We start from the raw sequence: 25,484 nt of genomic DNA, 5'->3' as shown, positions 1-25,484 counted from the left end.
ATTACTTTTGTACTAAGATATTTTAATATTAAAATGCATCTTTAGGCCAAAGAATACTGCTTCTTTTTGTATCTGTAGTTTTTATTAAAGAAAATTAATCTTTTTTTAAAAAAAATAGCAGTGAGCTGAGAGGTTCATTATACGTTTGTTTGACAGCTGTGAATTTTGCTTACAGCTTTTTTAATTCCTTGCCAGTGAATCATTCGCTAGAGTCAGATTTTGATATTCGTTTCCCCCCTTGGCAAACTGTTTGGTGCTTTAAAGTCTCCCAGGTAAATGTAAAGTGATGTCCTGTGACAAAAAACCAACAGCTTGTGTGCAAAGACTTTTGTGTGCGTTCACAGCATCACGAGCAGTTCTGCATAGTAAATCCTGGAGTGGTTCTGATTTGAGTTTTGTGAGCCCAGTTCAAGTGGACTGCATTTCCCTGTATTAAATAAGCCCAGTTATGTTTGTGCATCAGGCTTTTTTCATATTCTTAACAATAATATTGTCTATCTGTAATTGTATCTTTTTAGGGTATTGGTACAGGGTACCTAATACCTATTTAAAATACCTGTGTCTTCCTCGGTAATTAATCAGACCACTTGATTGCTTGTTGGTCGCTAATAGCATTCAAATGGAGATGCTAGTGTGCCAGCATGGAAATGGATGTAATCAAGCACAAGCGAGGATGCAGTTCCTCTGAGGTTTTAGCATGTCCTGGGCTCCATCCGTTGTTGGATCAATTGAATTTTCTGTGTTTGGTATTAGGATGTACATTTCATATAATGATGCTGATGACTGCCTGAGCAGGATTACTTTTGCTCAGTACAATGTGAGGGGAACCGCAGGTTCAGACATTTGGTGTCTGTGCTTGGCTGAGGAGCCAATGGTGTGAAGCTGCCATCTGTGGGATTATGACTGGATGCCTCTGAATCAATTCCCCTCCAATAGCTGGAAGAGGGATTTTAGGATGTCTCTTCAGACCGCTCTGATAGATATTTGCACAGCATGGCTTTTTGCCTTCATTTACATGACAAAATACTTGACAGGGGAAAGTGACAAGTTCTGACAGCAGCTTTAGAACCTGGCAGCCTGATCTCATCAAATATTAGACCTGAAACTAAGCTGGGCCGGGTCAGAACCCGGATCGGAGACCTCCTTGAAAGGCCATGCTGCTGGTGCAGGTGGTGTTGTGGTCTAGTAGGAGATGCTGTTTCTTCCAGACCAGAACCTCTGCCCTAAGGACCCAGTGCGGTGACCGAGGGAACTGTACTATCCGAGGCACTGTCCTTCGAAAGAGACCTTTAACTCATCCCATGAGCACCCATAGTGCTTTGCGCAAGAGTAGTGGTGCTAACCCTGGTTTCCTCTCAAATCAGTGGGTGAGGCACTTTCTCAGTTCCTTACCTGAACTGTTGGTGCATATTGACTACTGCAGGTCACCCAAATGAGTGTTGTACTGTGGAGGTACTAAGCGCTGTGAAATCAGGGGTGAGATGCAAGATATGTTAATGTGGCATCGAATCGTCCTTCAATATCACTAAGGGTTACCCTATGTGAATCGGCGGGTCAGGTCTTCTCATTATGCCCTGTCACATATTCCTGCAGTATATTTCAGTGATGTTTTTTACTAAGGAGGCATGGTGGTATAGTGGCTTTCTCACAGTGCCTGTCCTCGGTTCAATTCCTAGGGTGCTATCTGCATGGAGTTTGTATAACCTATCCGAATATGGGGGGAAGATTTGGCTTCTGGGAAAACTGGCCCTGGCGTGAGTGTGTGCATGTTTGTTTTTGAGCCCAGTGATGGACTGGGTGTATCCCGCCTTGTGCTCATTGCTTGTCGGGATAAACTCTGCCTCTGCCATAACCGCATATTGGATGAAGTGGTTAGAAAATGGATTGATGAAAGTATTTTACTAATGGCCTTAATTCATTGTAGAGTTGAGTTAACATTTTACATTAAAAAAAAATTCCGATGTAATTTAGTCTACTTAATGTTTTATATCTGTATTAATCACACAGTAGACAGTATTACTTAAGTCCTGTTCAACAGCAAATGCCACTCAATTCTTAGAAACTTCTTTACCTACGAACTTTCATAGTGTCATGAATAATTGCCAGATACTGATGTTTGGAGTGTATAATTTGTTGTCTGACATGTTTAAGTGCCTGATTACGAAATTGATGTCCTCGGATTATTCCATTCTTCAAGTACAGCGCATCATTGAGGTGGACAAAGGCCTTCTGGGAGTTGGCCAGCAGATGTATTGATTCAGTTGCTTCTCCACAGGGAAATACTATTTTAGTGTGGTAAGTTTTAGTGTGGAGGAAAATAAAAAATCTGGTATATACCTATAAAATATATCTAGATGAGTATAACTACATTTTGTAATGCCCTTTGTTGAAGATTTTAATCCAGTTGGGTAGTTAAAGTTTACATTTTAGAATACTTTGTCATGTTTATAATGTGATATTATCCTTATCCGTAATTAGCACTAGACTGGATATGGGACATAGGCAGTGTCTGCCTTTTGAGATTTAGGATACCAGTTTTATATTGACTTCCATCCATCTGTTATTAAACCCCTTTATCTGATACAGGGTTGTGGGGGAGCCGGATCCTGTTCTGGCAAGTAATGGGCACAAGACAGGGTACACCCTGAACTGGACGCTAATCCATTGCAGGGCACAAGCACACTCGCACTGGGGCCAAAATAGAGAATGTACAAACGCAGATGGCACACCAGGAATTGAACCTGGCCCCTGCACTGTGAGAGGCAGCAATGCTAACCACCTTATCTTGACTTGTGCAGTAGAAATGAAGTTGTTTACGAAATGTATTACGGTGGGATCAGGAGTCTTGCATGAATCTTCACGCATTTTTTGGGATTTGGCTTATTTGCCTGTTCTTGCTTCTGGATTTAATCATCAATCAACAGTTATTTCTTCCAAAATATTCAGTTTGAGTTTTAAATATAGGCTAGCTTTGGTGCCACTCTAAAAAGCAGGAGTGTGCAAATTTAGAGGCCATCAATAGGGCAAGACAGGTTTCCTTGGGGTAGAGCCAGCACTAAAGATAGCAAATGAATGCAGCTGTGAAACAGCTATTTCTGTGTTTTTGTTGGATACATTTGTCACAATCTTTTACGATCACACAAAGAAGAAACACAATTTAAAGCAAGCAAGCAATCATCACTAAACATTGACTTGTCAAGCTTAGCAGCAAAACCCGTGAAAATTCTCAATATGTCCTCTACATTTCCAAGTCAAATTTTGTATTTACAGTACCACTGCAAAACCACAGTAATCAGCAACAGTGGGGTAAAGAACTTCCAAAAGCCAGGTTTTTTTCTGATTTGATTTTAGTGATTTAAGTAGGCTATGTAAATGTTCAGTACTCCAGATCACCTGCATCTCCTGTACACAATATACTGTAAACTGAGGCATATTGTAGAAATGATGTGGTATTGGACCACTCGTCAGATTGACTCCAGGTTTTCTTCTTTTACCTGTTCTTTCAATGCAAACATTGCAGTTTTTAAGACCTGTCTCTTTAGTGTCCAGACCAGCCAGTGCACTAGTGTGAGCAACCATCTAGAAAACGCAGCTTGCTCCTGGGAAAGGTGGCATTCCCTGGAATGGGCAGTTAAGATGTTCATCACAGTCGGCAGGCGGTTCTGCTTTGTGTTTCTGTTTGTTGTTCGGAACTGTCAGTTTTAATAGAGCAAATGCATACAAAAGTGGCTGTAACCAGATCAGGGAAACGGGCTGCTGGGGAGTCTAAATATAGTCGTGGGCCTGCATGGAGTCAGTATTTGTGGTATGTGAACCCAGATGAAGGGTAAAAAGATTTACCTAAGACCGATTGCCGAACTGTGCTGTTTGCATTGCAGGGAGTTCTAAGGTGGGGGGCCGAGTTTTTGGTCCCGTTTTATAAAACGTCCACTTGTTCTCTGGAGGTGACCCTGTTAGATGCTTGCACTCCTGCAGAGAGGGGGGCCTTGTTATTTAGCTGGCCTAATGTTCAAAGTGATGATGACGTGTTTGGTTAGGAGTATCAGGCTCGTACACAGCACTGGCATTTCCAGTATTCGTGTCCTGCTGCTTACTTGTCTGCAGTTTGATTGATTATACCAAATAAAGAGATGTTTTAATTTTCTTGTTAGCAATATTCTCTAAATATTGGGTTACAGAGAATGTCATGCTAAACATGCTGATGCTGTTATGTAACCATTTGTTATCAAATGGTAATTTACTCTGGTACAGTGATTCCAAGTGAATAGGTTTTCTGTCTTTAACATTGCACAAGGAGGCAATAACCACAATTTATGGGAATGTTTAATTTCTGATTAAACCTTGTTTTGCCCCCCAGAATTGTGCCATTTTTAGTGTTTTTTTTTAATCAAGTCTTTTTTTGGAGTCATACAGTAGCTAGTAAGGGTTACTTTGTGAAATTTCCCAGAACATACTTGAAAAAATAGGTATTCCAGATGAATAAAATGTTCAGATTGTGAACTTGATATGTTTTTTTTCATATATTCTGTGTCAAATAATATTAATAAATTCATTTTAAATGATAATGGAGGTAAAGTGGTTCAAAAGAGAAAGTTTTAATGTTTAGGACTGAAATCTAATGTTTCATACTGGCACTTCATTGCATACTTTAAATTCTGTTTAAAATGGGAGAAAAATTACTTTCCTGTGGCTATGATCTACTTTAACGAAAGACTGTGGGTTTTCTTTTCAGAAGTAAATTACACATTCATTAACCACAATAGCTATGATTGTGTTGAAGTTAAAGAGCAATTCAGGTTGTGTGATAAACACAGGAAATGTTTCATGTGATAGAACTGCACATTTGGAGTCCCATTTATTCTTTCTGCGCCTCAAAACCAAGCTCCTGTCTGAGCTGTGCAGGCAGTCAACATTGAAAATGTAATGGGAACTCTCCTCAGGAGAAAACATGCTGTGGAATGGAAAACGATCACTTATTTCTGCTGGGAAATTGTTCCATTACAGAGCTTGTATTTCTTTTCTTGCCTGTTATTGATGAGCCTCACTCTAACACATCTGATGAGCTGCCCATAGGATGACCACTACCAGAGCAGAGTTATTTAAGCACTTGCTACTAGGGCCAAAGCCATTGATTCGTTTTTTAAATACTAGCAATAGTGTTCTTCAGGTAAAGAGAGTATTGTAAATCTTTAACCTTTTTTCAGAGTCCTCTGCTTAATCATCTTGAGAAATTACATTTTTATTTTTCAGGGTTCTTTCCCTGTGTAGTTGCAAATGAACTGGACAACTCGGATCTACTCGGCTCGTAACCCCATTCACTTTCTCATCATTTCTGTTGCAGGTCTCAGCTAGCATTCTGGCATACAACAGGAGAGTTTTCACAGGAGTAATTTTTGTTGTAAATCAGTATAATACTATTTGTATTTTGAGCTGTGAGCTGCAATAAGTGCCGTCAGTATCACTGACTCTTCTGTTCAGTTAGGTCATTTTGTTAGGTAAACTGTGACAAGTGCACAGTAAATGTTAGAACCAAATTCATTGTATTGCAGTGTATTTATATTTCATGACCATCTAATGATAGCATTTTTCATTATTGCTTAAAACATTAGCCTGTATGTCATCCTACAGTACCTGAATTTTCCAAATGGCTTGACCAGTACATGTGTTTGATCTGGGTGCACATTCAGTAGTATTAGTCTGGGCTCTTTCTGGGATTTCCCAAGCAGTGACTCTTTTGTTTTTGGTAATCTAAGGCCAGAGTCAGACAGGACTTCCTCTGATGCAACTGTTCCTTATGGTAAGGTCGGTGAGAGATGCATCGCTTCTTCAGTCAGTGCTAGCTCTTCTGCACAGAATTTGGAGCTCGTTTTGCAGCCTGATAGATGATGAATGACTCTGCCATAAACTGTGATTGTGTTGGTGGATAGTGGGCTCACTCCCTGTGTGGTTACTGTAGTGCTAAGCCCAGTAAATCAGCAATTGATGGTTCCAAACTGAGTGAGTATAAAATAGAAAACAGTTGGTGATTCACATTATTTTAAACATGTCTGTTCCATGCTTCTGTTATCTAGAGAGAGAAACTTGATTTTCAAAACAAATTTTAAATATTTACTTAAACACTTTCTTTGAACTAAGGTGGGGGGCGGATAGGGGTTTTGGTCTCTTGGTTTTAAGAGACTTTAGATTTAAGAGATCTCCTGTATCTCATGAGAATTTCACATTTTAATTGGAAAAATACAGTGGTGATATAATGATGGATACAACTCCACCTTAACCTGACCAGAGTGATGGTCTATGTACTGCTGATGAATAAACTATTGTGAGCCTTTCGGTACTGTATAGTATGTGTTCAAATCAGTGATGAGCTGTAGAAAAGGAAATGGCATCTGGACATGAATTATATTGTGTTTACCTTTCCTCTTCTGTGATTATCTCTGTACTTGCAGGGAAATTGCTATGGGACAAAGTACATTGTTCGCCGCAGTGATTGCTAGCTGTTTTATTGAATTACTTTATTGGATTGAAGAGGTGTTCCTTCCACATTAAAATCAATCCTTTAAATCAAGAGTCCAAGCTTGTACCTGTACAGGAGAAGCAAGTGTTATGAACAAGTATAAAGTGCTGGGATTGATTTTTCTTCTCGTCAGTGAATCATCTTCTGTGCTTTATTAGGCCATTAATGTGCTATGTTCGTTTCTAATGCTAGCAATCACAGCTAGGGGATGAGACTGAGGTGGCCTCATTTTTCTTTTGTCTGGGTGGGTTTAGAAGTGTTTAAGCCGAGACACTGTACAACCTGCAGCCCTCTGCTTGAAATGAGTGGCTCTGATGTGTGTGCTGATCGTAGTTATAATGGTTCGCAGGTGAAGAGACAACTTGTCAGAGAAAAAAATGTATTTTATTTAGGTTTGGGACTGAACAAAGCAGAGATATAAGTCTTAACATTTTAATTGTCAAGCATTTCTCTGTGTGAACGTAGGGATGCTGCTTCTTGTTTTGTTAACAATGTACTGCCCCCAGTTGCTTGTAGATGTTCATAACTCACAGTACAGGGTTTTTTTTTTTCATTTAATATACCATCTTCGGAGCAGTTTTTGCTGTTTCAACAAGATTACAGAGTGCTTCATATATACTAGTGGATTTGACTTTGTCCACCAGGTGGTAGGTGATATAATTTATACAGGTGGTAAGCACTCACCTGAGTGTTGTATGTAGGAAATTAGTTTCTGACTGGTCTACTATACAGAAGATAAGGTGGTGATGTGAGAAATTACATAACATGACTGAGTTAAGGGGGAAATTGTAGCTAGCTATTCTGTGCCTTTTAAGACAATATGTAGTGTTTATGTAATTGTAATTCATTAGTAATAGGATACAACAAACATTACCCATTTCACTCTCCAGGAAATGCCTTATCTGAATAACAGGGATTATTAGGGTTTTGTGTTATGCACAACGGAGCTTGAGATTGACAAGAACTGTGCTATTCAGTACAAGTTAAAGGGATTTATGTAACTGGTGTTATTTCTTTGTTCGTAGGAAGAAGAGAGTTTGTCCAAAGATTAAAACTTGAAGCAACCCTTAATGTGCATGATGGCTGTGTAAGTATGAACCCCTGTGTATGCTTTAATACCTGTGGGGCATGTCCTGACGTTTTTGTGTCCTCTGTTGTGTCATTTGTCAAGTGAGGAAACATGCAAGCAAGCATTGCATTGTACTCAAGTACGCATGGCAATAAACTTGAAATTTCGTTGCCCAGCAATTTCAGAATTTGCCAGCAAACTTCCCCTGAGAGATGTTTTGAGTCTATTAAATGATTTGCATTTCAGAATTTCATGGGCCCATGTTAGTGCTTTTGTCTTGCACAATTTGAAGCAGTTGGCCTGTGGCTCTGGTTGAGTTGCTTTGGAATGACCTCTGTGAAAAGCTATTTGGCATGAACCAAGCTAGCAGAATAAAATATGAATGCCAAGTTAATCTCCAATTTCTTACTTAGACGGGACTTTCTGGAATTAGAATGCTGACGTAATATCAACAAGTACACTTTAAAAAATCTTTACAGAATATGCATTAGGGAATAAGACTTTAGATGATATGGTGGGAATATAATGTTTTTTCCCCCCAAACAATGCTCCATTTCCAGAAAGATGCATTCTCTCATTAGAGAAGATTAAAGGTAAAAGAAAAACTGTATCAGAAACAAAATCAGCTTGGCATTTCTGTATATCCCCATGCTTAATGATCCAGTTATTGTTTATAGTGAAAAGCGGTGATAAATTAAGATCATAACAGGTCCCAAATATTTCAGGTTTAGACTCCTACTTTGAGAAAGCACTCCAAATGTATTGCATTTCTGACAAACACCTAAACTTGTTGAATGCTGCTCAGTACATAGGTTAAGACGGCTCCTTCCAGGGCTAAGGGGATGTCTGTTTCACAGCTGCCCCTCCTCATCAGGCCAGCCTGTCAGTGGTTACTGGCTCAGGCCATCTTTCTATGAGGAGATGAGTGATGGTCTCTGTTTATACACGCTGTATGCATATTCACACTGTAAAGGAGGAGATCGAGGTTTATTCCATGCTGAAAGGAAAATAGACACAATGTTTCAGCTGTGGAGTCTTCTTCGGGTGTGAGGGAGAAAGGGAAACCAGCAGATTAAATAAAGCGTGGGAGAAAAAAAGACAGAGTAACTTGGAAGTTGTGGGTAGCATGGGAGAAAACCCTGCAAAAGAATAAAGAGGATATAGAGGGATACCTTGCTGTAGGTCGCTAACCATAGCGAATGAACATCATACAAGAATTTGTAGCCGTTTGCATATAGGAACATATGAAAGTCTATAAACTAGAGAAGGCCATTCAACTTGTAGGTTTAACTGATATTTATTTTAATTACATTTTATAAATGCAAGCAACTGGCAAGTTTTGACAGCGAGCATTGACAGCAACTGGCCCATCTCCATATTTAAGTAAATATAAATTGGGTTCAATACTTTCGTCTCCTTAAATATTTGCCGTTCTTTGTTTCTTGTGCTATTTTTACCAGGTGTTTTTTAGAAGAAAACATTTTTTAGATCCAATTTTTCTGACATAAACCAGTGCCTCAGATTTTCTAACCATAGCCTGTGGATCTTTATTTCAATTTTGACATAGTTAAATGTGAGACTTTAATACACGATCACTCAGAGGGAGTGCAAATTATGCAAATGCAAATTATGTGGATGTTTAAGTAAAAACAAGTTAACTTGTTATTTCTATGGATTTTTTCACCAACATCAGTTTATTTTGCACAAGGCAGTTACAGGCTGAAGTTCAAATATGGTGACACTTCTGACAAACTTTTCAGTGGAGTTACAGCACTAAACTAACCGTGTACATGATTTGTCCCATATGCATCTCAGGATTGCTGTAATTTTTAAGATGCTTAGTGATGTGTCTTCCAAGGGGATTATTTTGAAGTAATGAGTTTGTAGGTCTTTATATCTGTGTTTTTGAAACTGGCTCCTATATATTATTTTTAAATTCTTGGGTCAATTCAGGATCTAATATAGGCTTTTTGAGATTTTATCCACCTGGCAATATATTTGTTTAGTTTTTGCAGAAATGGACATGTTTTAATTTTACTTCAAGTTGTCTAGTCATCTATGTGAATTTCATCTATGTGAAATATTTGACAATTCATTTTCTGTATGTTTAATAACAGGTAAATACAATATGCTGGAATGACACAGGAGAATACATCTTATCAGGATCCGATGATACTAATTTAGTGATAACAAACCCTTACAACAGAAAGGTAAGTGACATGAACATAGAGAAACTAGTAAATAGATCTCCATGTTTGGAAAGAACAGCTGTTTGTTCTGGAACCATAAATAGCCGGGCCAAATCATGTCTGCTTTCACGAGACTCAAAGGAGGGCAGTCCAGATTTGCTCAGTGGGGTTCATGTGTCCTGGCACATGGCTAGACCTTGGCAGAATTACTAGCTGTAAAATGAATTTGTTTTCAAAGTAAATTGGTGAGATAGAGGACATGATACTTGCTGGGTGATTGGGAGGAGTAATGGAAGCTGCATGGACTGAATAAAAGAGTAAAGGGCTTACAGTAGCAAACAAATAAAAAGACGTGGATTTGGTAGTTTCAGTGCTACAGCATGTGAATCTCGCACAAAATCATTTACCGAGTAATTTTGAAATCTTGAGAAGAACAGCAAGATCTAAATAAAATCGATAACTTTTGTAATTGTAAGGAATGGTAAATTGTATATTTTGGAAAACAATACATGATTTTTCTACCAAAAAGACCATGTTTCTTCTAAACCACCGGGAACTGAAATAAGTTGATTTCAAAATGTACTTCCTGTATTGCTCGCCAAGGCACAATGTTAACACTGCGTGCTGATAAGCTGGAATTGTAGCCGAGGTTTATTAAATAGGTGCAGTGCTCTTAGTAGCTTGCTAGGGAATGCTTTGTGCCTGCGGTTTCCTTTGCAGTTCACCTTAGCTGAATATGTCATTTTGGATGTTTCTGCAAGAGTTTGCTAATGGGCTGAGAGTTGTGCCAGTTAAGGTCCCACCCACCATGTAATGAGATCTGGTAGAACTGTTAGTCATTTTCAGCACTTACAGTTGCATCACTGTGAACTTTGAAGGCAACCTTTAAAAGAAAAAAAAAAACAGGTACCATTGGCAGCTGGGGTTGCATTATTAGCATAAATTAGGATTTTGTACAGTATATACAAAATATTAATACAGCATAAAATGTACCTTTAGACAATGTTTTATGATTAGATTGCATTTTAGGCTATTATACTTCAAAGTTTAGACCAGTCTTGTACATCTTATTACTTCATTTTAAATTGCTTTGGTGTTAACATAAAAAAATTGATTAATTGATTTTTGACAGTACTCCAGCATATTTGGGAAAAGAGTTGCAGACATTGTAAATCATTATTGCATTAAAGCACATTGTTCTTGGATTTTATGTGTAATATAGCTAAAAGAAACAACAGCTGTGCTGTTAGTTCAAATAAAGTCTGTACTAACTCAACAGCTATTATAATATTTAACCTTTATGCTTTCACATTTTATCAGCATGTGGTACAATTGTGTAGGGTTGAGCAGTAATTTATCTGCATGGCTGCCACCGTTAAGAACACAAAACCAAATACAGTCTGTTCGCAGTTTTAATAAAATAGCAATTAAGTACTTACAATCGGTAAGGGATGGTAGGCTGATTATTTCTGTAACACAAAATAGTTTTTATTTGAAAATAAAATACACTTAAATTGAGGTTGTTGTTTTTTTATCAGTATAGTGTATGATTTTGTTTAAAAATTCAGACCTTGTTGTATCAAGGCTGGGGTTGTCTTTTCCATTTTAATTCATTCAAGCATCTACAAGGATGTTTTACTTTTCTCATACTCTTAAAAATTATGAGCATAAATTCTATCATCCCATTCTAGCTTATTTTTATAGCTGCCCTTTGCAAAACATATTCAATAGGGTACCTAGGGCTTGGAAACTTTGCTATACAGATGCATGTCTGGTATTGCACAAAAGCACTAGTAAGAGTATGTCTGAGGTTGGTTGTTCTGTGAATCCCCATGCCTGCTTTAACCCTTTTCATTCCCAAATCTTCTGCTCCTATTTAAATGAACACTAAAGTTTAGTAACTAATGTACACCCACTTAATTGCTGAGCTGCTGTCTGATTTATCTATGAGATGTGACCATGCTACCCCTTGAGTGGTCAGCATGTCCTGCTAACCACACCTTCTGTAATTCAGTGCTTCAGCACTATTGCAAAGACACATTATCTTATGACAATACATGATAAGCTAGTAAAATGTTATATATATATATGGAACATGTCTTAGTACATAAGGCAAGATGTATACTATGAGAATTGTCTGAATAAAGCCCATGTTGCCATGTTTACATTGCTATATAATCTCTTCAGTACATTAATTCCACAGTGTCTTTAGCAAATTTCCTTTCAGTTTTTATAACCTTATAAATAAAGCCATAGCTCACATCTGACTGCCTCATTCATTTTCCTGCTTTAAAGGCATAACAGTAAACTGAATAGGTGCCATGAATTTAACAATTGTACAGCAGATGACAGACATGTTGGTCTTTAACCAACTTGCAGTAATTGCAGTCCTTTTTCTGTGGAATTGTGTGGTGCATTTTGTTTTCCTTGTTCCCTTGCAAATCTTCTCATATTTTGCCAGTGCTGTGGATGGTCCCATAATAAACAGCTGTTCATTTGTAAATGTAGGCATTGATTTACATTTATATGTAGGATTATCAATTATATGTTATTGCATTTGTGCAAGATCCATCTCCCAATCCATCCATCCATACATCCATCCACATTTGATTGGCACTTACGAAAGAAGCATAAATGTTTTCTTGCATGCCTGTGTCCCACTCAAAGGCAGAGGGGATGAAGGCTAAGCTGTCCTGAAAAAGTTTGTGGAAGACAAAATGTAAGAGTGGTTATGAAGCTTTTGAAAACTGAATTCTGCCTTAAGCTCTCACTTTTCCCACTGCAGGTCAAGGCCACCATTCGTTCAGGGCACAGGGCAAACATATTCAGTGCCAAGTTTATGCCACAAACCAATGATCAACAGATTGTTTCCTGCTCAGGAGATGGAATCATATTCTATACCAACACAGAGAAGAGCCCAGAGATTAACAGGCAGTGCCAATTCACCTGCCACTATGGAACTGCCTATGAGGTAAGGCAGCTCATGACACACCAGATTACCAAAGGTAAAGTCGTGGGAGCTCCAGGAATGCCAACTTGACTTTTTCTGCTATCTACTGGCATAATGAACTAGACGCACAATAGTTTTGGTTTATATAATGGTAGAAAAATGGCATTAATTTATTTTTTGTCTTATTATTTTAATATTACTGGTTTCACACACATTTGTGTGTGACAGTTTTAATATCCCTGTAACGGGTACTGGTAGACACACCATTAAATTCTAAGAGAAGAGCTCTTAAATTATGAACATATAGCAATAAAGGAATTGTGTAACATACAGAATAGTTGTCAATCATAGTTAATAAATACTTGTAATAATAAAGGAGCATCTGTTTTACTTTCTGTGTGCTGGCTTACCATTTCATGGTACTTGAATTGTCAGTTTATACAGTGGCAGAAAAAGATGCATTTTCAAGACTTGGAGATAGCAGATAGATATTCAAGTACGATGAGCAGTGAGCATTTAGAACTGAATATAGCTCAAGCTCATGGCATGGTTATTAAGTAAATTATTTTATCATGGTGTTCGGGTGTTTGAACTCTGTGATGTAATTGTTATTCTGAATAAGCGAATCAAGTTGATGTTTTTGGGATGTTGTTTGGTCAGGATTCTGATGGTTACATGCCTGCAATTTGGTAACGTTTCTTGTACCGGCAGATTATAACAGTACTCAATGACCCCTACACCTTCCTGTCCTGTGGGGAAGATGGTACTGTTCGGTGGTTTGATGTCAGAATGAAAACCAGCTGCACAAAAGAAGAATGTAAAGATGTAAGTTATTTTCCAATGTTTTAATGTGCACTAGCTCTAGTTTAATGTATATAAAGCAGTAGAGGAAAATACGTTGCACCCCAAAAATGATTCTAGATGTGTGTTACTGGAGTGTACGGTAAACATTTTGTATAAGTGAGGAGTAACAGAGTGGCGTTATCTTCCATGTTTAATGAAAAATGTTTTTAAAGTCCTTCCAGTTTGTCATTGAGCCTGTAAATACTGCTCAATTTTTGTTATTCCAAAAGCATTCATATATGTGCATGGGCTTAACAAAGAATTATGATAGTCAAAAGTACTCCAAAACGTTCTGAAAATGTATTCCTCTTAAGTAAAGTTTCCAAGCAGAGAAATTGGATGCATTCTTAATACATTTTTTGGCATAATGTCATAGAACTAGGTTATATCTTCAGAAAAACTACCAATGTATTTTTCTGCTGCAGTTGTTTTTCTCGTTTCATTTTAAGATCTGTAAGCTCAACTCTGTAAAAGATATTGGTAATGGCCATTATTATTATCCCTCTCATGGCCAAACACAAAATTGTGAAGAAATAAAGCCGATTTCTTTGAAACCCTACTCTGCTTTACAGCATGTTGTTTCTGGAATGAATACAATTTATGTCATGATTCATATAGTATGTCTTGTGAAGATCTTGAGCTTCTGTACGAGACAGTGTGTGGCCGTTAACCACTGTGTCTGAATTTGGAGTATGATTTTCATCTTTTCTGAATTCCAAAACCCTTCTTAGGGGCAGTCATTTTACATTGATTGGTACAGTTGCAGCTATGTGAATTAAACATGTTTTTGAAATGTTGTAAGTCATTTTTAAAATCTAAATGGTGACAGCCCCATTTGACCTTTTTTACTGCTGAAATAGTGGCTCTTCCTGTGTTATCAATAAAATATTATCTCCCCCCCCCGTTTTATTTAATATATTCCAACAAAACCATTTGTTGACAGGATCATTTTGACCTGCAATACTCAGATTGTCTTTGTTTCTTTTTGCAATTTTGCACACTTACCGTTAACGTGTTGTCAATTAAGTAGGCCAGTAAGTCAATCTCCATGTTTTTTTTTAAATTCAGGACATTCTCATTAATTGTCGGCGTGCTGCTACCTCGATCTCAATCTGTCCCTTGGTCCCCTATTACCTAGCAGTGGGATGCTCAGACAGCTCTGTTAGAATCTATGACCGAAGAATGCTAGGCACAAGAGCAACAGGTAAGCAGAGTTCATTAAGCTGAAACCCTTGGCACAGTGCTCCAGGAAGACCTCTGCTGAGAGTCTTCTTTTCTGGTGGATTCTGCTTGAATTATTGATGAAATGTCTCGGCTAGGAGCAATCCAAAATTCAGTTTTCCTCTTTATTTTGCAACTCACACAGTGAGCAGTTGTTGTTTTTTGTCAATAGTATATTTTCCACACACTTCTTGGGGTACTTACGCTTATTTTTGTATTGCCTAAAATCTGGTCTTAGTTCACAAATGTCATATTTCAAAGATTAATTGAACAATGCATATACTCTGTTGTTTCAACACAGAACTTTCAGTATTTCAGTCTGTGTTTTTTTCCCTTTGTTTCACAACACTTTCTATCTGTTAATGAATTTGTATTACAGAGTTCATAGCTATGCATTATAGCCATAAAAGAGTTAACAGTGTCACTACTGGGCTGTTTTTAAATAATGTCTTTTTCCCTACTTCACATAAATAAAGTAAAAAGTCAAGTCAATAATGGCTGCTTTTATGTGTCCTTTCCCTCCCAGAGTAATTATCTGTGATGGTTTCCTGTTTAGAGATCAGATTTCATTAAAGTAGCCTGGGATTGAATTTACTGGTAGTTTGAACCTAGCTGTTTGAGGGCTTGTATCACAATTTAATTTGGGTGTGAAGTAAGATTGGCCAAGAGGAAAGATGAACACAAAGCATTTGAGCCAGTTGAAGCCTCTAGTGCTGCTTTGACAGATACTTTTGGAAATAAAAGCGATCACTTGAAGGGATTCAGTTTAATACAGCTTTTTATATTTTGTGCATTTCAGGGCATTGGACAATCATTCTGCATGTGAACAACAGGAATAATTAGGACAAAGTAGGGGTTAATTCTGTGCTGAAAGGGAGAAATATAAAAAAAAACCTTGATATTCGGAAGGGCTAGGTGCTTCGAAATCTCAGCCAATAGCTAATCTCCAAATGTGGGTCTAAATACCATGTGGAAAATAGGGTATGGTTTTCTGTTGCAATATTTTATGTTGCAACTGTTCACAAAAGTGTTTGTATTTATAATTTTTCAAATGTTTTTTAAAGAAAAGATCATTTAAATAATCATTTTTATTACCATTATAAATGCAGCACTACTGTACTGCAATACATTTTATTATAGCACAGTAATGGCAAGAAAGTATATTGACTGTATTCACTCCCTTTCACTCAGCAATCTTCTCTTTTGCTCCTGTGGTTTGTCTGTTTCTCTTCTGTTTAGCTATCCTTTTCTGCAAGAACCAAGAATATGATGACTTAGGGGACATAGGTTTTTTTTTCCAATTTAACATTTCTGTTATTTTGCAGCACAACACTCGCAAGCAATGCTCTGATAACAGGATCTACACACAATGTGCATCTAACACTTTCCAGAAGGCGACTGAAATACTAAAGCATAACCCATGATGCACTGCTACGTAAACATGATAACTTTGTTAAACCAAGCTGTGCTTTTACTGCTGATGCAGGTCTGGTGAAGTTAATATGTGAGGCGAAGATTCATGGGTTTTTGCTCGTACTGCCCAGCCGCAAATAGGCAAATTTGGTTTGCAAATGGGGGGGGAACAGTGGTCACTAAAAGTCACCTGTGAAAATCACAGATCTAGAATTTTCAGAGTATTGAAGTTTAACAAAGATTTGCAAATGTTTGTTTTTTTGTTTTTGCTATTGAGCTGGGAATTAGCCTCTTATTGTTCCTTTGTCGCCCACACACTGACGCGGCTCCCCACTTTAACAAATGGAGACTATTACATTAAACTGAAGGCCTGAAACTTGGGTTTGTTCCGGTATTTTGGATAGGTAACTACATGGGCCGTGGAACGACGGGGATGTGTGTGCGCTTTGTCCCGGCGCACCTCTCCAACAAGTCGTGCCGCGTGACGTCCCTGTGCTATAGTGGAGATGGCCAGGAGATCCTAGTCAGCTATTCCTCCGACTACATCTACCTGTTTGACCCCAAAGATGACCAGGCCCGTGAGCTGAAAGGGCCTTCTGAGGAGAGAAGGGAGGAGGTGAGTACCTGCAGCAGTGCCGCCGAGTGCTGGTTTTCCAGCATCTGTTGCTCAAAACCATTCATAAGCAAGAACTGCGTGTGATCGAAATTCCAACTTCAAGATGATAAACTGGTATTACCTTCCACCTTTGTGCTGATGTCACCTAGATTTGCGAGGAGGCTGAGACAGACACAGATCTAGATCTAGCCTCCTTCAGGCTACCTGTCAGATTTGAAACTGGGATGCAGCAAAATGTCTTGCCACTCAGCAGGGACAAGACAGATGGGATGATCTTGAACTGGCTCATACAAACCACTCAAAAAGGATGTCTTTAGCATGGTAATCGATTGCTCAGACATTAGGTCAGTTGCCCACGTTAAATCCTTTGGTGTATAATTTGAGACTTGGAAAGTGTCCAGGATATTACAAGGGCATCCTTCTCTTACCAATCATATTCCCTGTTTCGACTTATTCTGTCCCAGTTGAATGCTGAGGTCCATACTTTTATTTGCTCTAGACTAGAATGCACTGCGCTGCTTGCTGCTCCTACGCATACCCATATTACCTTCACTAGATTCAAGATCCACATAAACACCACTTCCCAATCTAGACTCCCTGCATGGGCATCAAGTGTATTATAGAGTTGACTGAAATCCTTCTGTCCTTCAAAACACTAAACAGTATATCTACTACAGAGGCTTTCTGAGTTGTCATACTTCACCATGACTCTTCTGCTCTTTACATTCTGTCTTTGCTGTGTGTCCCCATGAAAATATTGTATACAACAGGCAGTGGGTCTTTCTACAGAAATGCACGGAACCTGTGGGACACACCACCTGAGATTGTAGCAGCCTGCCCATTTCTCTCCATCTTCAAAAGACATTTAAAATCTCTTTACTTTGGCCTGGCCTTTCCTAACTTCTAACACAGAAATGCATTTTTCCCTTTGCTTATATGGCTGAACATTTTGTTTTTACCTGAGTCCTCTTGATTTGTTTCCTCCATTGCCTTTTGATGTCTTGACATGAGACATACTATACAAAATAAATTATAATGTATACGTTAAACAGTTTTTAATGTTGTAACGAATGAGAAATAGCTTACTTTTCACTTTGAGAAAGACGAAATCCTGGTGCTGCTGAACTTTAAACTAAAAATCTATAACAAATATTGAATGGAAGACCATGCTTTAGCTTTGCAACTATATGGTTCTATAGGCAATTAATGCTGAAAATAGATAAAGTGCTATTTTGTTATATCAAATGCTGTTTTTGTTCTTTAAAATCCATTGTAGTTCTTAAATTGTTGGACAGGACAGGGAAAAGCCTTAAAGGAGGGGTAAATTCTTGAATGCCCCCTTTCCGATGTGCTTGAGGAGGCTTTTCTTCTGCCAATCCTTGCTCAGGAGCTGCAAGAGCCGAAGACAAGGCCACAGCTGCCGCAATCTGTGGTCGCCCTGAGATAACTGCTGAGCGCTTATCAGTCTGTCACAAACGCTCTTCATCTTAAAATCACAAACGACGGACACCGATGCATCAGAAAGATGCTTTTATTTGAAGTGTGTGAGGAAAATGCTACCAGTGTGACGAGCTTGTTAAAATGCGATATTGGAATGTGGAAAGATGGATTGAAAACTCTGGGTTTATATATCCTTCACTGTGGAATGGATTTGTTTCCATCTTCATTTTTGGTTTTGAAAATCTGCATGCAAGGTCTATATTGTTTAATAACCAAAGCTTTAAAGTATGTTATCCTTTTTTATATTGGGGGAAAAAAATCAAACCCCATGTGATATTCGTTTGGTTTATTTGAGATTCAGCAGGTTTAGAGACTATGGGACAAAGGTAGGCAAACAGTCTGAATCTTTTTGGTATCACATTTTTCACTATGACTATTTTGACTATCTTTGTTTATACCCATTTACTACCCATGTCCCATGCGCTGTTTCTAAAGAAAGATTTCTTTTTGGTTTTACCGTCTACTTCTCTTTTCTCGTTTGAATGAGGCAGCATTATATATTCACTCTGAGGCCCTGGACAAAATGTGCTGGATCATACACTGTGTTCCTCAGCTGTGTCTGCATGTGTTCAGCTGCATCTGGCTTTCCTAATCTCAGATTCCTTTCCAAATACAGCAACAGGCGCATGTGATGCTAGTGTTGACTGAAATAGCCTTGGAAATCAAGCACAATGCGAGCCAAGGGGAGCATTCCCTTCTCTTTCCTTTTTTGCCTCCCTGCCTATCAGATTGCATTACGTATGTGGTCTTATCTAATCTGTCTTTCAGAATGAAAAAATACTTTTTTAAATAAAAAAAAGGCCATTGTTAGTCTGGACAGTTCTGTTTAGGATAATTAATGGTCTTTTTTTATGGGATATTTTTCAGCAAGTTTTTAAAAGGAAAGGATTTCCACCCAGATATCTGCATAAATGTTCCATCACAGTCAAAATATTGGGATCTTTTATTTAAATTAGTACAGTTAACTAATTGGTTTATTTGAAAAAAGCTGTAATTGTATGCATATTTATATATAGATTTAAGGTGTGATGCAAATTATGCTTTGCTGCAAATTTTAGATACACATTTTTAACTGGATTTTAAAGTGCATAGAGCTGTTCACAGATGTGAAGTGATCCAGTAAGAAGGTTCATTGTGCACACTTGATCTTGTAGTGAAATGCATCCTCACAAGTCTTTCAGGTTTCTTCTTGCAAGCTTTTCTGTATGACTGATGAACCTCAATGTATTTGTGCGGTAGTGTTGTTTCCATTTGTACCAATGAACTTTGGCAGTTGGCAATATCAGTCTTTAGCGTTAGATCATGTCATTGACGCGACTGGTATGTTTTCACCCCAAATGATTCAGGTAACCCAAAGGATTTTAGGTGACTTCTTTTTCCCTTCTTTCTTAGACTTCTAGGTTTGGAAGGAGAGATCTTATTGGAGTGTGACGTGTAATGCGATTCTTCAGTCTTTATGATAAGCAAAAATAATGGGAGAGGGCAGAATGACTGAGTAATATTTGGCTTTACCTACTGTAGAAGATCCTCTGCTTGGAGAAGGTGGCATATTGATTTCTTTTTCCCCACGTGGAGAGAATTCGGAAATGTTTAGAAATGGCTTATTTGAGAGTTTATGTAATTATTAATAAGGTGATCAGTTGAAAGACTCTATGAAGAAATTCAAACAAGAAATGTGCAGGTCCCCTCAGTATCTTCGAGGTCTAATTCAGTGACACTGAAAATGGTTAAAATTCTGCCAGAAGACACTCCAGGGAGAGAGTACAGCAATGACGCAAAGGAGCTTGCCAAGATGTTCATTTCATTTAAATGCTCTTATTATTAAATATTCGTTGTCTTGCCATGTCGCATATATCTCTTATGACATCTTATATTCAGAGTGGAACTGTGGTTCAGTTCCGTGGGAGGAGAATAGTCTGTCATTCTCTTTGTGTTTTAATCTAAACGATTTTCCACGCTGTCTTGTTCTTTTAGCCCTGGCACTCCTTTCACGCTGGTCTCCGTAGCTGGCACTTATCAGTCCTGACAGGATGTCTATTTTGTCTGTGTAGCTGCGGCAACCTCCGGTGAAGCGCCTGAGACTCCGTGGCGACTGGTCGGACACGGGGCCGAGAGCGCGGCCCGAGAGCGAACGGGAGAGAGATGGTAAGAGGGCCGGAATGGGCGCCGAAAGACCTGAAAGAACCTGACTGTGTGTGACACGCATAAAAATAAATAAATATATAAATAAATCAACCGTTCCAGGTGTTTTCAGTGTTTATCTCTCCCCATACCAGCTGTCGCTCCTAGTTGGCTAAATCGAATTTCAACATAATGATCGCGTGCGTATTTTCAAAAGGAATTATCGATCCGTCTTTTAATGTTTCCTGATCCTACCCAAGCACATGCCTTAATAAAGAAAAATAGCCTAATAAAAAAAAAACAGATCTTTTTTCCGCTTGCATGGTAATACTTTTACCCTTTTAAAGAATATGCCCCAAAACACTTTCATGCTTTATTTTTAGTCTGGATTTTGCTCATTTAACCAGGTCTGTGTAGCGAGTGTGTAATAATTGCCGAGAAAATAAATTAATTTGTATCATTTGGACCCTTATTTACCATAAAAATACTTGTTTTCAGATGTGGCAGAGATACAATAATGAACTTGCTTTGAGGGGGAGATGAGTTAGACACAGGTGGTAAGATACTGGGACAGACTGTACTAAGTTTTCTTTTCGAAATAAGTATTCATTCAGACGTTAACATTCATTTATGCATTTAAGTTTGTGAATTCTGTCATGATCAATGCCTAGTGAGATACAGATGGAGAACACATTCTTCACATCTTCAAAGGTTGTCTGAAGGTGAATTTTTGGGGTTTGCCACTTTCCTGATGGACCTGCATTCAGGGGACATTTTGCCTTTTTCAGGGGAGCAGAGTCCCAACGTGTCTCTCATGCAGAGGATGTCCGACATGCTCTCCCGATGGTTTGAAGAGGCCAGCGAAGTGGCCCAGAGTAGCAGGGGCCGCCCACAGCCACGCCCGAGGGGTAAACCACTTCTCTCTTGATAGCATTGACATGTCCCACTAGTAGGAACTGATCAAATCCTACATATACAGCACATGCCACTTGTGCTGTACCTTAGAAACGCCAATACACCAATTTCTCGGAGAAAAACGAATGCATATAGTGGAATATTAAACAGTTAACAATGGGTACTTTTTGAAGTAAGGAGGGTTCATTGTGAGTGCCTGCCCACACAATCAGATTAAGCAACAGCATTTATTTCGTCCTACTGAACTCATCATCAGAATTTTTTTTCCTAGCAACCCATTGACGCTTATTCCATTTTTATCCTTGCGTGCTTTATTGCATGTCAGACTCCTGCTGGTTTATGCGTTTCTTTATCATCACTGCAGTCCTCATGCACCCTTCCCTCCCCAAACTACTAGGGAGCACCTATACCCGAGGGGTACCACTTCAGAGAATATACACCTATTTTTTGTAGCCCCTGTGGTCCGACCAGAAGGAGCCGCGCCCACCCCTGAGCCAGCTGCTGCCCAGGAGCCGAGGGCCTCGGAGGGGCCCATGGAGGTGGAGACCCCAGCCGAGACCCCGCTCCCGCAGTCTACCTCCTCTTCCTCCTCCTCCTCCGGCTCTTCCTCCACGGTGACGGCCCCGGCCCCTTCGACGTCCTCCTCCACCGAGAGCCCCCCTTCCTCCTCCCTGTTGTCCTCCCCCGACGCCGAGCAGAGGAGCCAGCCAGCCGCCGGCGCCGCTGCCGCCGCCACTCCCCCGCAGCCTGAGCCGGCTCAGTCTGGTAAGGCCGAGACCCTCGCTTCACCCGCCACGCAGGCTGCGAGCGCACCTCACCGCTGGGGCGGTCACACCGTCTCCCCTGTTCTGTTGTCACTGAAATGCCCCAGCTTGAAATGTTACATAAAACTAGACTTCTGGGCTTTTTGTCAAAGGCGGCCCTGGCTAGGGGAGTATTATTTTTACAGCCAAGAAATTTAAAATTCCTCGTCCCACAGATATTGGCAATTTAAGAAGGCCAGGTTGCTGTTGGGTATGAATGGCGGGCAGTCGGAGGCTTGTGGAAAAGCACAACGACCACCGAAGAATGTCGTGGCAGAAATACATTGATCTGCTTTACTGTACCGTATCTCTCGTTGAATTCCCCGGAGAAAGAGTGGGTTCGTCATCCCAGGCTTCGCTATTTCCAACTTATCTCATCATTTCCTTTTTATTTGTAAATGGGCTACGGCGTTTTTTCGCTTTTGCTCCTGGAGCTGAAGTGGGTGTCAGTAGTATAATATTTGGAGTCCAAGGTTGAACAGCCTTCCCCTAGAGGAGCCCACCCCCCACCAAAGCAGCAGCTGCACATTCTTTCCTTTTCACATCTCACGGTGTCTCCCTCTGCCTCTATTTTCTGCCCTGTCAGAGCCCAGGCGTCGCGGGGTGCCGGTAAGTGTAGTGTGTAGGCGTTTGCAGCGGCTGCTTCTGATGGCTGACCACCCGGGACGGGACGAGAGACCGCCCCCCCGGCCCCACCCTGAGCGATCCTCCACCAGGGGGGCAGCACTGACCACCCCCCCAGCAGGTTACCTCCTCTCTGAAAGAACTGCTCAAGCACCTGCCAGGCCTTCCTAACATCTTTACTGGCCACTTAACAATCGGCTTCCTCATGTGCTGCACATACTGGACGGCCCCAAAGCTGCTTCTGCCATGCTTTTGACAGCCACTCACTTAATACCTTGAGCATCTGATATTAACTGTGTACTTACACAGCATCTAGGGCGATCTGCTGGGCTTGATAATTCTTTTACAATTCGCAAAAAAAAGGAGAGGCATAGAAATTGTTTTGGCCACGAAATGTTCTACTCTTCCTGCACCATGTCATTAATCATTAAGTTTCTGTCAGGCAGGCGAAGCGCGTGACTCATCTTTTGCTACAGGAGGTTTTTTTTTTCTGCATAATATCCACAGGAAAAAATAACCTCACTACGTTTCTTTTCAATTTTTTGGGGGGGTATTTGCAGTAGAAGAAGACTGAAGTCCACACTACAATCAGTGTAAATTGCTAAATGTATGCGTTGTTTCAGGCCGCATGAGTGTTAACATGACCTTTGAGATTTTTATTTATATACAACTATAGTGCTTCTGGTCTGGGAAGTATTTCTTTATCTGAAATTGTGGAGATTTTTAAGTTATTGATCGGTTTTATTTCTCTGGCATTGTTACAATTTTATAATATTTGTCTTATACAAATTTCTTACAATGTTCTATATTTTTATCTTAGGAAAAATTGTTTAATTTTTGTAGAATGTGATTAAAGCAAGATATACCTGATGATCCATTGCCTGCTTACCACTTAATGTGAAGTTAGGAAGGGCAGATGCTACATTTGTCTTTTTTTACCTTTTAACTCTTGGCTTTTGAGTTAGATCTTATCCCAGTCTGATGAATTCATTGGTATATACCCTAAAATCAGTCTAAAAAGCTATTGTAATATAGTATCTTTAGAGAATTAGGAAATACTTTATTAGCTACATAGAGGTAAACCCCTGTCCCTTTGTCTGAGCTTTCTCTAAAGTGCTATGATCTATTTCTTACCATCATGGCAGAAATGATAATTCAGTATACATTCTGCCTCAAGCTACCGTGTTCTCTTCAGCTGAAGTAAACAGTTCAAGAATTATTTCCTAAACTTTCAAGTAAGCAGATAGAAGTTTGTGTAAACAGCGCCCTCTGTTGGGATGTTTTCTTTCGCCGCTTCTTTCCTTATAAAAATCAAAAGATGGAATTGTCTGAGGCATCCAGCTGTTTTTTTTCCTCACTCAGAGTTCGATAATGTACAGTGGTCAACATATAGTAACAGAAACGTTTCGATCATTTTATATTGATATTTGTGTAATCTTGTTTTGCATTATGTTCAATCCCAGTAATTATATATACAGTGCCTTGCGAAAGTATTCGGCCCCCTTGAACTTTTCAACCTTTTGCCACATTTCAGGCTTCAAACATAAAGATATAAATTTTTTATTTTATGTGAAGAATCACCAACAAGTGGGACACAATTGTGAAGTGGAACGAAATCTATTGGATTTTTGAAACTTTTTTAACTAATAAAAAAATGAAAAGTGGGGCGTGCAAAATTATTCGGCCCCTTTACTTTCAGTGCAGCAAACTCACTCCAGAAGTTCAGCGAGGATCTCTGAATGATCCAATGTTGTCCTAAATGACTGATGGTGATAAATAGAATCCACCTGTGTGTAATCAAGTCTCTGTATAAATGCACCTGCTCTGTGATAGTCTCAAGGTTCTGCTGAAAGCGCAGAGAGCATCATGAAGACCAAGGAACACACCAGGCAGGTCCGTAATACTGTTGTGGAGAAGTTTAAAGCCGGATTTGGATACAAAAAGATTTCCCAAGCTTCAAACATCCCAAGGAGCACTGTGCAAGCGATCATCTTGAAATGGAAGGAGTATCAGACCACTGCAAATCTACCAAGACCTGGCCGTCCCTCTAAACTTTCAGCTCAGACAAGGAGAAGACTGATCAGAGATGCAGCCAAGAGGCCCATGATCACTCTGGATGAACTGCAGAGAACTACAGCTGAGGTGGGAGAGTCTGTCCATAGGACAACAATCAGTCTTACACTGCACAAATCTGGCCTTTATGGAAGAGTGGCAAGAAGAAAGCCATTTCTCAAAGATATCCATAAAAAGTCTCGTCTAAAGTTTGCCACAAGCCACCTGGGAGACACCCCAAACACGTGGAAGAAGGTGCTCTGGTCAGATGAAACCACAATCGAACTTTTTGGCCACAATGCAAAACGATATGTTTGGCGTAAAAGCAACACAGCTCATCACCCTCAACACACCATCCCCACTGTCAAACATGGTGGTGGCAGCATCATGGTTTGGGCCTGCTTTTCTTCAGCAGGGACAGGGAAGATGGTTAAAATTGAGGGGAAGATGGATGCAGCCAAATACAGGACCATTCTGGATGAAAACCTGTTGGAGTCTGCAAAAGACCTGAAACTGGGACGGAGATTTATCTTCCAACAAGACAATGATCCCAAACATACAGCAAAATCTACAAAGGAATGGTTCACAAATAAACGTATCCAGGTGTTTGAATGGCCAAGTCAAAGTCCAGACCTGAATCCAATCGAGAATCTG

The 25,484-nt window shown here is 39.5% G+C and overlaps 1 protein-coding gene across 6 annotated transcripts in view; it reads left to right on the top strand.

Moving 5' to 3' along the window:
• The window catches only part of dcaf6 (ddb1 and cul4 associated factor 6), a 48,560-nt gene that overhangs the window by 2,472 nt on the left and 20,604 nt on the right, over nt 1–25,484 (top strand). For 3 of the 6 annotated variants that reach the window (XM_088597761.1, XM_088597753.1, XM_088597743.1), the window contains exons 2-11: nt 7,540–7,601; nt 9,701–9,793; nt 12,558–12,743; nt 13,434–13,547; nt 14,634–14,769; nt 16,604–16,815; nt 20,367–20,460; nt 21,225–21,344; nt 21,805–22,116; nt 22,741–22,899. In XM_088597761.1, the coding sequence (XP_088453887.1) occupies nt 7,540–7,601; nt 9,701–9,793; nt 12,558–12,743; nt 13,434–13,547; nt 14,634–14,769; nt 16,604–16,815; nt 20,367–20,460; nt 21,225–21,344; nt 21,805–22,116; nt 22,741–22,899 (1,488 nt within the window). The remainder of the gene's footprint in view (nt 1–7,539; nt 7,602–9,700; nt 9,794–12,557; nt 12,744–13,433; nt 13,548–14,633; nt 14,770–16,603; nt 16,816–20,366; nt 20,461–21,224; nt 21,345–21,804; nt 22,117–22,740; nt 22,900–25,484) is intronic. The other 3 variants (XM_088597791.1, XM_088597781.1, XM_088597771.1) reach the window with 2 other exon arrangements.

The sequence above is a fragment of the Lepisosteus platostomus genome, chromosome 2 (assembly GCF_059453375.1).
Source record: "Lepisosteus platostomus isolate fLepPlt1 chromosome 2, fLepPlt1.hap1, whole genome shotgun sequence".
Classification (NCBI taxonomy): Eukaryota; Metazoa; Chordata; class Actinopteri; order Semionotiformes; family Lepisosteidae; genus Lepisosteus; species Lepisosteus platostomus.
The sequence above is the reverse complement of the archived record's forward strand: the minus strand, read 5'-3'. Positions and strand labels throughout refer to the sequence as shown.